A 14,773-nucleotide genomic window follows, 5' to 3' on the forward strand; every position below is an offset into this window, starting at 1 on the left:
TTAAAAAGGTCAAAAATTTATTTTTCCTTAGGGCATAAGAGGCAATGTAAACAAAATACAAAAAAAAAAAAAAAAAAAAATCACAAGTCAATTCTTACAGTCTGCAAGCATTTGAAGATAGAGTACCCTTTTCCCACCTCCCCCCAGAACACTGCAAGCCTGCTCCAATGTTAATAAGCAACAATCCTGAAACCTGAAGGTCCAGTGGGTTTTGCCAAGTCCCAAGCCAGGACTGTTTCTCATGTAACAACACTGCATCTGTTTGATAAAACACTTCAAAAAAAAAAGTCCAACAAAACATAAATATTACAAAGATCAGATTTAGCACCACCTTTGGTCCAAGCAATCAATGAACTGGGAGATGACAGGTACAGTCTATTTAGCAAGTCCTTTCTGCCTGAGTCTTTAAAAAGATTAGAGTTTCACACTGCAAAGAACTTGTAATAACTCTGAGAAAACAGCCCTCAAATTCTGGCCATCCCTTGCCCCCTCTGCTGGTCCTGGGCACCCAGAGAGCCAAGCTGCATCACCCTGGAGTCACCTCCACAGCCAGCAAACAGCTCCAAGTGCCTGGCAGAGCAGTGCATGGCCCTGTAGGACAGTACAGACACATTATGCCAAGGGCCTGATTCTGCTTTGCCATGGCAGAGCTCTGAAATTTGGCATGGTTGAAGCACAGGAATAACAGAGTGGCAGTGTGTGCCCCAAATTGCCTTTTCCATTAGCATCTGCCATGCTCCAAAACCTCAGGCTGCTGCATCTGCGTGTTGTCAGGGTGCATGATAGCAGATGCCTGGAAAGGAGCTAAGGTTACCTGAACACAAGATTCATCCCAGGTTTTTAAGTGTGTTTGAAACATGCAAATCAGAAGCCCTTTTATCAAGCATAATTTATCCCAGACCCTTATTAGGCTAACCTTTTTCAATACATACATGCACATCACAAATGTATGGCTATGCATTTTTGCAGAAAGATGTCAATACCCACCAGTATGGGCCAGGATGCAGTCACAAGCATCTATGACAATCCTAGGAAAAGATTTAAACCCATAAAGTTCCTGGCAATATTTTACATTTACGGCAACTCCCTTCTCTAAAAATGTCCAGGACCTCAACTTGAGGTGGTCTTTCTTTTCCTCCAAGAGTTGTCGAGTAGTCCTATGTAACAATTATTAAATGGGGTTCACCTCCAAGATCAAATCAGCTCTATTAGATGCCTAAAAGTAGATGTTTATACCTACTTTTAGCCACAGCAATCAGAAATTTTTGCTCAGCTTTTTCACATGCACAATTGCTCAAGACAATTTTTTTTCTTCTCATTCTCCACTGAGTGACCCATGCAGAATTTTCACCTTTACAGACACAGACATGGTTAAACCCCCCTAAAAATGTTCACTTTGACTGCTTCTGAACACAGTTCTAGGGGAAAAAACCCAACCTAATTTGCTTTACATCATATTGCAGTTCCTTGAGAAAGCATTTGGGCACAGCATGTGGTCATTTTGTCATCAGCATAGACAGGAGGGCAGCACCATGTACAGAGCCTGTCTCACACATGCCAGCAGCACCAGCTACCGCAGCACTCTGGCCTGCGACATGAGCAGAAACAGGTTGTATCTGAGCATTATTTAAACCCTCATTTACTGCACTTGGTCTACAACCTAACTTCTACGACAGCTCTGAAAACAATTCTGGACCAAAGGCTCAACTCGGGTAAAGTCTGCAAGTCTGGATTAGCAGGAAGGCAATGTTTTGCCCAACTCTATTTCCCCCACTGGCAAACCTGGAGCAATGAAGACGTTGTGATACAGATCTCACTAGGACTGAGATCCACTTCAATTGCCCCAGTCACAGAATCAGGCCCACAGCACCATATATATTAGGTATGTAATTAGAGGTCCCCAACTAACCTGTGCTAAAGCACAAGGGGCATTTCTACAGGGTTGCTTGGCAAAAAGGAGAGTTATTTCCCCCCCGCCCCCACTGAGGATGCACTTGTGTTGGCCCATAAAGAAGTTGCTCACCTCTGCTAACCAGAACTCTAATCTGCATCAAATCTTCCATTCTTGCACAGCAGACTTGGAAACTGGTCCTAAAAATGTCTTTCTTCAGTTTTGTGCCAGTTCAAACAGATCGGGGCATTTCACCCTAGCCCATTAACAATAACTCTTGCCACTAATAGTAAAAAATACTGTTATGTGCAAAAGTGTCATTTCTCTGTATTTAAATTTAGATTGTGAAGCTGAGAAGGGCAATATTTTCTATCATGCATCTGATGTGATTTTCTAGAAAAACATATTAAAGGCCAAAATAATTTGGACCCTTGCAGGAGCTGTTCACTGTACAAACAGTTTTATTCAAGCAGTCACCATCTCCAGTTGATTAAACAAAAACTGGACAAACTATGACCCTGCAGTTACTATTTTCATCTCCAGCTCCACATTTGTTATAGGTACATTAAGGGGCCACATTGCTTCCAGCATGTCGCAAAATGCCCATCAGCTCTAAAAGAATCAGTACTTGGCCAAAGGCTGCACAATGAATAGTCACTCCACTGCCTTCAATGGAGCTGGATCAGAGGCCACAAGAAATATGGTCCAAAGCTGTTATCAAAGTTTCCCTAAACTCATTTTCCTCCTCTCTTGGCAGTGATCAGAAAATACCCTCATAGCTTTAACTCACATCCCAAAACAAACTGAATGGACTCTCGCCTATAAACTCTCTTAAAAAAGAAAAAACCCTCAATTCTTCCGTCTCTAAATATGCTACAACAGAAACTGCATCAACTTCTAGACCTTTTCCCAAGCAGGACAGACAAAATGGTACCCACATCAAAAAAAGACAAAAAAAAAGTGTCACCAACTTGACCACACACACTAAGACCAGCCACACATTTCTCTATCTCTGGTCACCGACATACTGTCCCAAGCTCCCTACCAGGTACATTCCCACCACCTATCTGCTCACAAGCGGACTGCTACACCAACACAGAAATCACAACAGCATCAAATACACAAGGTCACATTAAGAACACCTATGATCCAGGAAACCCACTGCAAAGCCTCGTTTAGACTAGGCCTAGATCGATCTTCTGTTAAATACACATTTAGGACAGCAAAACCAATAGCGGCTTCCACTCCAGGTACAAGAAAACAAGTGCTTTCCTAACTGCAGTGAGCACAACTGCTCCAACAGATTTCAGCCTTAATTCAGCAAGAGGTTTAGGCTCCTCACAACTGACTGCCCCGTTTCCAAGACAATTTGGGCTAGTTAACGGTTCTGGAAACTGCTACAGATGCATATGCCCAACAGAGTTGCTCTCAACACCCACTGCTGGTTAGCTGAGCCTGAACTCCAGCCTAAGCAGCAATCGATCAAACTGCTGGCAAGACTTCTCCTGACATGAAATTTGATATCAAACCTTCACATGAGAAGGCTCATCTGTTTGGTTCTCCCCAAACACCACAACCAGAGCAATGAACACTGCTGTCTGCAATTAAATCTGCAATAAAGGAACGGCCCTGACGCAACATGAAGTTAACCAGACAACAGAAACGCACCTTCTCTGTACACTATTGACCCCACAGTACTGTTTGGGTCCTCAGTACAAAACGGTCATTGTAATGGCACATGCACTCAGCTTTTGCAGTACTCCAGGTTTGAACTCACCATGAGTAATGAGCAAGTCTTTCAGCACACTGCAAAAATAATTTCTCCTAGAGACTGGAAGCAATTATAACTTTTTTCTCTCTTGAAAAACCAAGACAGGAAATAGTTAAGTGAGCTATTACTAAAATATTTCATTTTTAAAACGTTTGTTTTTGATTCCCTTTTTATTTGCTCCAGTTTACTAATTGTTGCAGGGTAAATTCCAGGGATGCAATATTCCCTTCTAGTCCCGCTTCTATGGAATAGAAACAAACCAAACCTGAAAGCTCAGGGGGATCCAGATCCAAAACAGAATTTGATGCCCCCAGTCTAAACCCCAGGGGTGATGAAAGGATTTTTTTTTCCCCTACTTCCCTGGTGACCCAGAAGTGGTTCAAGAACAAGCTCTCAAGCAAGAATAGAACTGTTTGCACAGCAAAGGCCTGTCACTGCTTAAATTTCAGACATCAGTCAACTATAGAGTCAGTAACGTAGATTTGAAGTGGAATATCTAGAGAAGCCTGAAGTATTTAATATTTAGAAGTTAAATTAAAAAGAAATTCTCCTACAGGGCCAAGTGATTCTCCTCCCCTCTGCTTCTCTTCACCAAGCAAGGACCAAGAAAGAAAGGTACCTTTATAACCAAGTAACCCTTAGTATCAGGGAAAGATCTCCATAATCTAAAACAAAACGTTCTCCCCGAAATGCCACTAACACATCGTTATTTCGCAGAGGGCCAACACAGGCAGATCTGGAACAGACTTCCTTGCCAGCTCTATTAGCTGAACTCCAGTGTATGCGAACCCTCAGACACACCAACACATAACGCACGTTTGTCGTACTTTGGTGGATCATTGGCTTCAGGATACAGATTGTCATAGTACATTACGGAGCACAAAACTCGGCATTCCTCAACAATGAAAAATGCTAACACAGAGCAGTGATGTGTTAAAACCATCTATACAGAGAAAACACCTGCAGTGTTAGACCCAATAATGTATGGCCTTATAGGAAACATCTTTTTCTCATATTTTATCTTTATCTATCCCTCCCCTGCCAATATAGTTATCTCTTATTTCTTGCCAAATTGTTAATATAATTCCCATTCTTTTGATTCAGTAACAAACAGGAGTCTCAACTCAGGACAGTAGTGGCTTATGCTGACAATAACGGGTCTGTAAAACGCCAGTGTGAAGCTTTAAACCAAATTTATTTATTAAAAAAACAAAACATGAAACAAAAAAATTGCACTCTCCAACTAGAATTGACACTACCTCGATGCAAGAACAAATGAAAAACATTGTGAATGGGACCAGCCCAGCCCTGACATTATAAAATGGGAGAAACTAATTTGTTTGGCCTGCGCCAGTGAGGCCGCTGCGCCATGCCGGGAGGAAAGCTGCAGCGCGGTTTCACTGGGGAGACCCACGGCGCCCGGCCCGGATGCGGGGACGCCGCCCAGGAGAGACCCCTGCAACACTGACACCCCGCAGGGATGAGGTCTCTCCTGGGAGAGTCATGGACGACTTCTCACAGGAACCTGCGCTCTGCTCCGGGTCAGGCTTAAGACTGAGGAGGAGAAGCAGCACTAGCGACCCAGGTCCCAACCCCAAGGCAAACTGCAGGGGACTCCGGATCCGGCCCTACGTACAGTACTTTGAGAATTACGAACACACGCAACAGAAGCGACCGCTGAGCAGTGCAGAGGGAGCGAGAGAGAAATACGAGCACTGGGCACAGCCAGCCGAGGCCACGAAATGGTTCAAGTGTGCAGGCACGTTCTCCATGCATCGCCACCTCGGCGGGCTCCGCTCCTACCGAGTAGCTGAAAGCAAGGGGGGAGGGAAAAAAAACAAACAAAAAAAAACAAGCAAACAAACAAACATTTGCTCTCAGATCATCATATTGGTACCTTTCAAACACTGAATTACACACAGCACTTCCCTACACGGGTGAAAGCAAACGGCACCTGGAATTGCCGGACACTGAGCCATGAGCGTCAGGATGACACCGGCACATAGCAGCAAAGCTCCCGTGGTTTCAACAAGCTGCATGGCCTGCAGGGAAGCAGATCACGGCACGTGAGCACCGGTGGCTTAGGGGGTCGCGTTCCCACCCCGCTGAGGGTTTTCTCTCAGTGCAACTCTGTGGATGCTGGCGGGCTGCTCAACAGTTTAGACAAGAACATGTGAAAGGAGGATGAGGTCGGCTCCTCCCAGCTAGATTTGTTCGTAAAGCTACTAGACGCACTGAAATAGCAACAGCTATGTGATTTTGGAAAATGTCTGCAGAATTCAGTTTTTCTATTTTAATCCAAAGGTCTCTTCTAACAATATTAAGGTGTTCTGACACAAATTTAAGAACAGCAGGACAACAGCTAAGGAGTAGAAAGCTGAGGTACACCTCCCTTCCAGGGACAGGGACCAGGGCAAGAGGAAAGGTACTCCTAGGAGCTCAGAGTATCAAACGCTCTGGCTTTCACATTTCTTTTGAATTTTTACAAAAATAGTCCAGTTTTGCAAAGGTAGCTTTTGCTGCTACCTAGAAGTCAGCGTTATTCTAGAGAGAATGAAGTTCTCCTTCCATTCAAAACGGAATTTAAGACAAAACTTCTCTTTTGAAAAGCAGAGTTTCTGCCCAACTTTATTTTAGACCTGAGAGATCAGCCTTTGCAAGCCAAAACATATGACAGCAGAAACCAAATCAACTGTGAAACTCTGCAGGGGAGAAATAACCCAAATTGGGGCTTTTTTTTTTTCCTTAGGTTAACAACAAGGGAAGAAAAAGAAATGAGGAACTGTAAAAATACGCCCATAGCTCTTGCAATAAATACAACTAACACTAGGGTATCAAGACTTGGGGCTGCACCAGAAGTGTCACGCTTCAGAACTGATAATTGCAGAAGGGAAAAATGAGGACATAACCAGAGACAAACTAGAAGACAGTATCATGCATGGATGACAGGAGTATTTAAGCATAGCTCAGAAGGCCTTTATCAACAAGGATGTTAATGCACATTCTGCACACGTTTCTGGCAACATGCTGCATAATCTTTACACTTTTACTCACAGGTGATGCTTTCTTACAAAAAAGTAGCTGCTCTACCCCAAACCATCCCAGCTAGCAATCCCTATCTACCCAAGGGCCCTGTTCTCCTCCAGCCTCCCCTCTCCCCTGCACTTCCCCTAAGAGTGCATGAATAGAAAATAGCAAACAGTTCACACTGCACGTTCCACTCCAAGTCCTGGATGAGGGGCCTGTTTATTCTATGAATATTGCACTTATCCACTCATTGGATTTCTTTTTTTCCTCAAGAATGCAGAGTATTTGGGAAGAAAAAAAAAAAAAAAAAACAGAAAAAGTTAGTAGGATACAACACAGGAAAATATGAATTATTAACAAGCTACCTATGAAGATCTAAAATTAAATAGTACTAGTTCTATTCTGTTAATACTAGTAATATGAAAATAATGAATGCTTTATCAAATTCCCTTGTTTTTCATATAAGATAAAAGCAGTAACTTTTTTTTTAACTGAGGAAAGCAATGAATATATATTACAATAAAATACGATTCATTAAGATCTGAAAGTGATGAAAATTATATAATGCCTTCGTCAATACTTTATAGCATTATAATGGAAGGAGTCTTCAGGGTGCATCTCCACAAGGGCCAAAATCATTTTTAACTACACCAGTGCAGATGTGAAATTCAATTTACAGGAGTTTAACCATGAGCCAATTTCAATCCTTCATTACTGTGCATTTGCTATTATGGTATACAGTGATTTAAAAGCTTCTTGTCAACACATCAGCTAAATATCCTGGCATGTGCCCATCCCATCTTTTATCTTGAAGAGTTTGGCTTGCAAAAGACGGGCACACGTGTCAGCTACAACCCAGCTATTGCAAGGCAGAAGAGCTAAGACATTAACAGGAATTTCCTCCAAGGGGGAAGGGCAGCTAACAAAAATGTATTACTGCTGCTGCTATGAGAAAGCGTTCTGAAAGGGGAGACAAGGGGAAAATAGCAGTTAAACTTTTCAGGCATTATATAAACCTCAATAACGAACTCAGAAGTGCTCATTATCATTAAAGTTGCAGTATACAGCAAAACACAATTTTCACATTCTCAAATTTTGTTTTATGGAATTGGATTTGGGGTTTTCTGCTGGTCCAGATTGGAGACTCCTTTTTGGAAAGCACGGACAGCCGGTGAGCACAAGGCGCCGGCAGCCACCCCTTCCTCCCAGAGGAGGGCTCCCTCCAGCTTCAAATGGCTTTTCCCAAGCCCTGCAGGGCTCTTCCTCTCTGAAGTCTGGTGCAAGAATAAATCAGACAAAAAATAAATTTGAACAGTACTATTGATTTCTGCATTGAGTGTTCACTGAGGTGTACATTACTTATAAACATTGCTCTTGATCCAGTGTCAGTTCTGACAAATTTAGTAAATAAAGCTTAAGGTGACATCATTTTAGAAAAGATCTAAAACCCTTTTAGTGCTCCATCGTCCTCCGAGTCACCCTTCCCGGTTGTGCTGCCCCACAGTCTGCTTTTCTGGTTAAGTTTGAGGCCATTCACTGGGTTTCGCAGCCAGCAGGGAACACGGCTTGCTATTCAGGCTGCCAGTGGAGCTGACTATGCACTAGCTGCTCGCTGAGCTGGGGGAAATAAAATAAAAATATTTAAAAAAGTATTTTCCTGATCTCACACTTGAAATAACAAAATCACTGAGAGATTATGAAAAAGTAAGAGGAGACGGGAAATTTTTTTTTTCTTTTTTGGTCTTTACTTAAAAAGTGCCCTTTTAAACACAAGAGCTAGGCCAAATCCAGGCTTTGCTCGGGCATCCCATGCAGCAGGCTGGTGCCTGTCCCTCCCGCCAGCGCAACGAGCCCCTTGGCCATGCACAGCCTCCCCGCCAAAATAAGGGGGTCTTCCCCCTGCTCCACCGGTGGCAAGGGAGACGGACCACTGTCTGCTACAGGGCCAGCCCCTGTTTTTTGGGCAGACCCTCTCGGTTAGCCAAATCCGAGCCACACAGCAAAGCCTGCGCCCAGTGGGGATGTGGGCTCGTGGCGACCACGTGCCAAAAGCCACTGGGAGCTACGGCTGCTGCGAGCCCTGCGAGGGGCCTGCCCGGCAGAGCCAGGATGCTCTGGGCTCGCTTTTGCTGGATGCAGCTATTTCTCATAGCGGCAGAGCCACGGGCGGCTCTCCCATTGCCGGGCAGGAGCCCCGGCCACAGCAGCTCAATGCAGAAGGTTTGGGAGCTGTGCTTTTACCTTCCTCCCAGAGAGGTGACCTCGTGGGAATGCTTCTAAACAAAACTTGAGCATATTTTAAATAATAAGTTAATTCTTAATAAATATGTGCTTGAAGAAAGTGATAATTATATACTGCACCTTTAAATAATGCACTTGGTTCTCTGCATTGGCTTCCATTTTGGTTTCTTTTATTGTTAAAGTGCATTAATTCAAAATAATGAACCACTTCCGCATCATTATTGTTAAAATAAATCATAACAACATTAATACGAGTCACTAAGTCACTACTATTAGTACTGCAATCTAGCAGATAACTCTATGTATTGCTCTATTTAATACTGTCCAGCAGAAGAATATAATACTTCTATTATAATCTCACAACAGCTCCAGCAGTCTTTAATGGCTGCTACCATATTAGTACAACTAAAAATGGGGAGAAGCATGAGAGACAGGGCTGCAACGCCTCAGATATACATCCAGAAAGATGTAGCTAACTGGATATATACATATATATCATATAGTAAGATGTAAGGTACAAAGCGGGCTCCACGCATTGGGATAGGGGCTGATGTGCAGATAGACCTCCTTCTCCTGTCACCCCAATTTAAATGGATCCCAACCGAACACCCTCCCTCCCCGCTCTGAGGCTCAGAGAGCTGCCGGGACCACAGCACTGCCCGTGGCCACTCGTGCCACCTGCGTTTTAAGCTAACAAAAGGACAGTCAGCTTAGCTGTAGGCAACGCTCTCTTGATGTTAGCATAGCAATTAATAAAAACCCCAAACCACACCAAAAAATCAAAAAAGACGACAAGAACAACATATAAATTGTGTAATTTTTTTTTGGCAGAGGAACATCCCTAGTAACACACGATATTGTGCTATTTTACTCAATCCCTTGATCCCAGCTACTTAAAGTCTTTATAACCTTTACCTTCCAAGCCAAATTGGTATGAAGCTCTGGTGGAAGAAAGGGCATGTATCATTTTGTGTAAGCCAGTAGTGAAATAGTCTGCCCCTTCCCCCTCAAAACAGATACACAACGCTGCCTATTTAAAGGAACCAAATATTGATCTTAAACGATTAATAAGGCCATTAAAAAAAAAAAAAAAAGCAAGACTTTCTCAAGTACAGTAGGGATTTAGCCGAAGTTTACAGTACAAGAGTTGGCCACCTCAGGAATAACTCCAAATTCCAAGCCCTTTCCAATGGATGCCTCTTCCCTTTCCCACCACTGTACCCTCCGTGTGCCTCATCTCAAAGCATGAGTTAAGAAAGGCAAACGGAAATGGAACTGGAAGAGGCAGCTTCCTGGTTAAACTCATTTTAGACCTAATTGCTTTGATATTAAATCTCAGCCTGAAAAGCCCCGACACACGTTCCAGTACAAATGTACTCTTTTGGATTCAAGTGGGAACAGAAACACACATTTGGCTCCTACTTCAGTTTTAAAAGCCTCTTCTGGTAAACCAAGACAAAAAAAAAAAGTTAAAGTAATCCCAGAATGCACAAAAAAGACAAAAACAAAACACAGAAAAACAATTCCCCAAAAATATACAAATTAGGATGTGCAGACTGAGTTTGATGGCTTTTTTTCCTCCCTCTTTGTAAACACTGATGTTGCTGAAGGTTACGGCTATTTCTAACTAATACTTTTGTGGGTCCTGCCAGCAGTCAGCATGCTTAGATTCGGACCAGATCACAAAAACAGAATTGACACATTCAACAACTTTCTTGTCTTCAGTGTCTTAAGGGAGTTTTGTACATTTTGAAATTATGATCACTTCGAGAAAACCAATTCTGGGAAGAGAATCAACCGAGATCTCCTTGAAGAAGTCAGACACAGAACTAAATAGGGAGCCTATAAAGTAATCAACATGCTTAAGCATGGGGTTTGTGGGTTTGTTTTGTATAAGCACCAGTAGGCATCGCTGCCCTAGAACACCTGAAATCCCAACTCCAAGAACTAGACAGAGAACAAAAGGAAACAAAAAGGAGCCCCCAACCAACACCACCTGATTGTTAGCAGTAACAATAAAAGGGAGTTAGCAGTAACAACAAAACATGGCTGAAGTCAGAGACCAAACCTCTCCACAAGGAAAAGGCTCTAACTCTGGACCAACCAACTGTTGAGAGGAGGAAAGTGAGCTTCTCCAAAGGGTTAGAGTCCCTGTGTTTCAGAACGCAATTTCCATTTGCTTCTCACTATTAGTAAGTTGTGGAAACACATCCAAAACTCTGGGGTATTCCATGTATGGACAAGAACGAGGAGAAAGCGAGCCAAGACTGTAGAACATCAGAGTTTGGCACTAAACTCCTCAAGTAGATGCATCTGTATTTCTCTCACAAAAGGCACACATTTGGTTTCCTATCAATAACGGGAAAGATGGGATGTCATTACCCTGTTACACATACAAGATTATTAACAACTTCACAAAAAGGCATTTGACTATGCTCTATCTTCCTCACAGTTGCTTATGACGCCTTAACCCCACAAACCTCTCCAGAACATGGCAGATTTGTCCGCAGCATAGACAGACTCCTTTGTCCCTTTGTACAAACTCGGGCACAGGGAAAGGTCTTTTTGTGTAGCAATTGTTTTTTCCACATGTACACAGCAGGAACAGTATAAATTAGGGAGGTTAGAGACATTGCAACATTAGTTCTTTTTCTCCAAATAATTTGAGGGCACCCAGCCTTTGAATGGTTTCACACCATTCATGATCTGGCAGTACCACCAGCCATTGGGGTTCCTTTCCAGGACCTCCATGCAGACACCCTCCTGAAACCCCGCAGTCTCTTCATCCCCTTCATAGTCTGCAATGGAAACATAGATGTCTTTGAGATTGTTGTGGATGAACTGGGATTTTTCAATGGGTTTTGGCCTGACAGTGGACACGGGGATCCCATTCCTCTGGGTGGGGAGGTTGGAGGTGGTCTCCGAGCCCTCTGTGCTCGACCTCTCAGCCTGCTTTCCCTTGGCGTCGCCTGGCTGCGATCGTGCGTTACTGAAGGAGGAATTCCGACGGACGGTCCTAAGATGATCTGTAGATGTTAAGGACTCATTTCTGCGCAAGGAGCATGACAGGTTGTTTTCCTTTGGTGGTGGAGAGACAAACACTGACTGCGGCCGGACGGCAAGCTGCCTCACACCATTCCTCATTTTGACTGGGCCTGATGTTTTTGAAAAACCACCAGGAGGTTTGCTTGGGATGGGCGGTGTTGCACGTTTGCTCTGGTTGATGGTGTTCAAAGCCTGAACTCTCTTCTCTATCTTCTCTAAACTGTTTGACTTGTTTTCATTTTTCCTGTTCTTGGAAAGTGAGGCATCAGTCTCTGTTGCTGTGGTTTCTCGCTGGTTATCAGCAAGAGCCAAATAATGGGAAGGAGCCCAGCCTTCCATATCTCCATATTTCAGGTACCACCAACCACTGGCTTGCTTTTCCAGCACTTCTACTTCTACTCCTGCTGGGAAGCAAATTTCAGAATCCTGTACCTTTTGGTATGAGTCAGTGGTCACATAGAAACATCTGGAATCATTTTCTTGCTCAGTTTTGGCCTGATGGCTGGAGCAGAAAATGCCATGGGAAGGAGCTGTAATGAGATCAGCTGAGCTCCTTCTAACAGGATCTTCTTGGTTCTCAAAAGCTGTGTGGGGGGGGCTCTCAGACTCTTCACTTCTTGAACCTTTAAGTCCACCTCTGAGTTGCCCAGTTGGCCTCAGCTGACGTCTTAAAGTGCTGATATCCATCTTTTCCTGACTCTGAGACTCTGCCTTGTTCAGGAAGGGTTTGGGCCTAACAATTGGCTTTGCTCTAATGGAAGGGCTCTGTCCAGGCTCTTTCTTCACACCTGTTCTTGGCATGCTACGTAAGCCAACATCTGAAGCTGACCTTGGTTTCGACTCCTCACTCCTTGAGTAGTGACATTTTCCAAGATCGGGCTGGATGTTTTTGTCAGTCTTGGGCTTCACGAATGATGTTTTAGGAGAGCTGGAACATGGAGAGTTCCTTCGGATCAAGGAGAGAGAGGAGCTTTTCTGAGAGTCGGAGTCTCCACTAGATTCCTTGTTGGACAAAGCATCTTCCGCATAACGTCTGAATCCCTCATTCTCATAGATGGTCTCTTCTTCATGGGCAACATCCTCTGAAGATTCTTCTACTTTGAACTTTGTTTTCTGAAGTGATGACACAGCAGAAGGCTTGAGTGGCTGAAACAATCGTTTTTCAGGAGTGTTCTCTTCGCGATGGCTTTCATTCCCTTCACACTCAGAGTCAAAGCCAAAAGCAGGCACGTCATACTCTGGTTCTTCGTATTTGAGCTTGTGGGCAGAGTCCTGGGCTTCCCCCGAAGAAACAGTTCCAGGAGTTGTTCCTTCTTCAGTGTCTTTTGGTTTACTGGGAGGTGCTGGGGGAGGAACCTTTGGACGGGTTAAAGTACTGGTTCTTCTGTTTAAATTTGGCTTCTTCCTCTTGTCAATGTAAGATGCCGGAGCCCATCCTTCCTTCTCTCCAATCTGCACATACCACCAGCCACCAGAATTCTTTTCTATAACCTATGAGATGACAAGGAATATGTTAGGCAAAAATCTTAACCAGTTGCTTTTCACTGCTCCCTTCTCAATCCAGTCCTCTGCAACAGCCGAGCATTCTTATTTTCCCAGCTGCATTGTCATGGCTCACCTCTGCCTTTTGTCCTCCACGAAAGCTTATCCCATCAGAGATGCAAGACTGGAACTCGGCAATAGTGTAGTATTCTACTTCCACAGAGGGTGGCTCCGGTGGTTTGGGCAACTGAAAACCCTACAGCAAAAGAAGTAGTTTTGTTCAATTAAACCACAGAAACAGTGGGCTGAGCAGCATCAGTATGAAAAAATATTGGCCTTCTCAGACGTGTGGTTCACTAAAGCTCTTCCTTTTTCCTATGCTACTTCCTAATGGTAACTTCCTGATTCTCTAGAGTAGAAGCTGATGCACAGAGATGGGCCACAAGAGAGAAGGCCTTTCAAACTGCACTGGACTTATGATGCCTTCACTAGCTATTAAAGCTGTCATAATCTTTACCTGAACAGTAAAACTTTTACTGACAGGCCATAAAGTGTGCACGGCCATTCCAGCCACAGTAACAATAGTCCATTTAGTCTGATATTTTGTACAGACAGACTCAGCTCTGGATGACTTGCCACAACTATAGGAAATACCATTACACCAGGCCCATGATAAGATTCTGTCCATTCCTAGATAGAATACTTCAACATGTAATGTTAATAAATTATTGCTCTTGATCTGCTCCTGAACTTTAAATAACCTGAATTCTTTAGTGATATGACCTAATGGGCATCTTCTGTAGCAAGAAACATAGGGACATCAGAGAACCCTGTAGCACTTTTCAGCTAAAGTGAGAGCGAAGGGGAAGGGGAAGAGCAGAACCTCTGCTCGGCCCCAACACCTGAATGCCAGCACAGCCTACATTTGAATTGCATAGAGGCTCCATGACAAACAGGACACTGCTACTTAAAACCATTCTGGCACCATACCAGACAGCTCTCAAAGCTAGATGCCTTTACATTTACACATTGTGGAATTTGTAGAATTTATTACAATTATTTTTAAACTGATAACTGGGCTAAGAGTCCCTTCAAGAATACCCAAAGCTTTTCAGATTATTGCATTGCTTGTCTATGGAATGACTAGAGGATAGTGAAACTTCACAGGTGCTGAGCTTCACTGCTCAGTCCTAGCACAAGAGATGTAGCGTGTAAGCATCTCATGAAAACAGGTCAGACCTGCAGACAGATGGACACAGCACAGCAAGAGACACAAGATGATCCTAAAGCCATTAATGAGAAGAAGGAAAAGGACG

At 43.6% G+C, this 14,773-nt stretch overlaps 1 protein-coding gene across 7 annotated transcripts in view; it reads right to left on the reverse strand.

Moving 5' to 3' along the window:
- Positions 1-14,773, reverse strand: part of SH3PXD2A (SH3 and PX domains 2A) — a 272,825-nt gene continuing 258,052 nt past the window's right edge. For all 7 annotated transcript variants that reach the window (XM_026117532.2, XM_026117530.2, XM_026117531.2 and 4 more), the window contains 2 exons: positions 13,594-13,713; positions 1-13,466 (listed from right to left, as the gene is read on the reverse strand). In XM_026117532.2, the coding sequence (XP_025973317.2) occupies positions 11,571-13,466; positions 13,594-13,713 (2,016 nt within the window). In that variant the 3' untranslated portion in view covers positions 1-11,570. The remainder of the gene's footprint in view (positions 13,467-13,593; positions 13,714-14,773) is intronic.

The sequence above is a fragment of the Dromaius novaehollandiae genome, chromosome 6, assembly GCF_036370855.1.
Source record: "Dromaius novaehollandiae isolate bDroNov1 chromosome 6, bDroNov1.hap1, whole genome shotgun sequence".
NCBI classification, from domain to species: Eukaryota; Metazoa; Chordata; class Aves; order Casuariiformes; family Dromaiidae; genus Dromaius; species Dromaius novaehollandiae.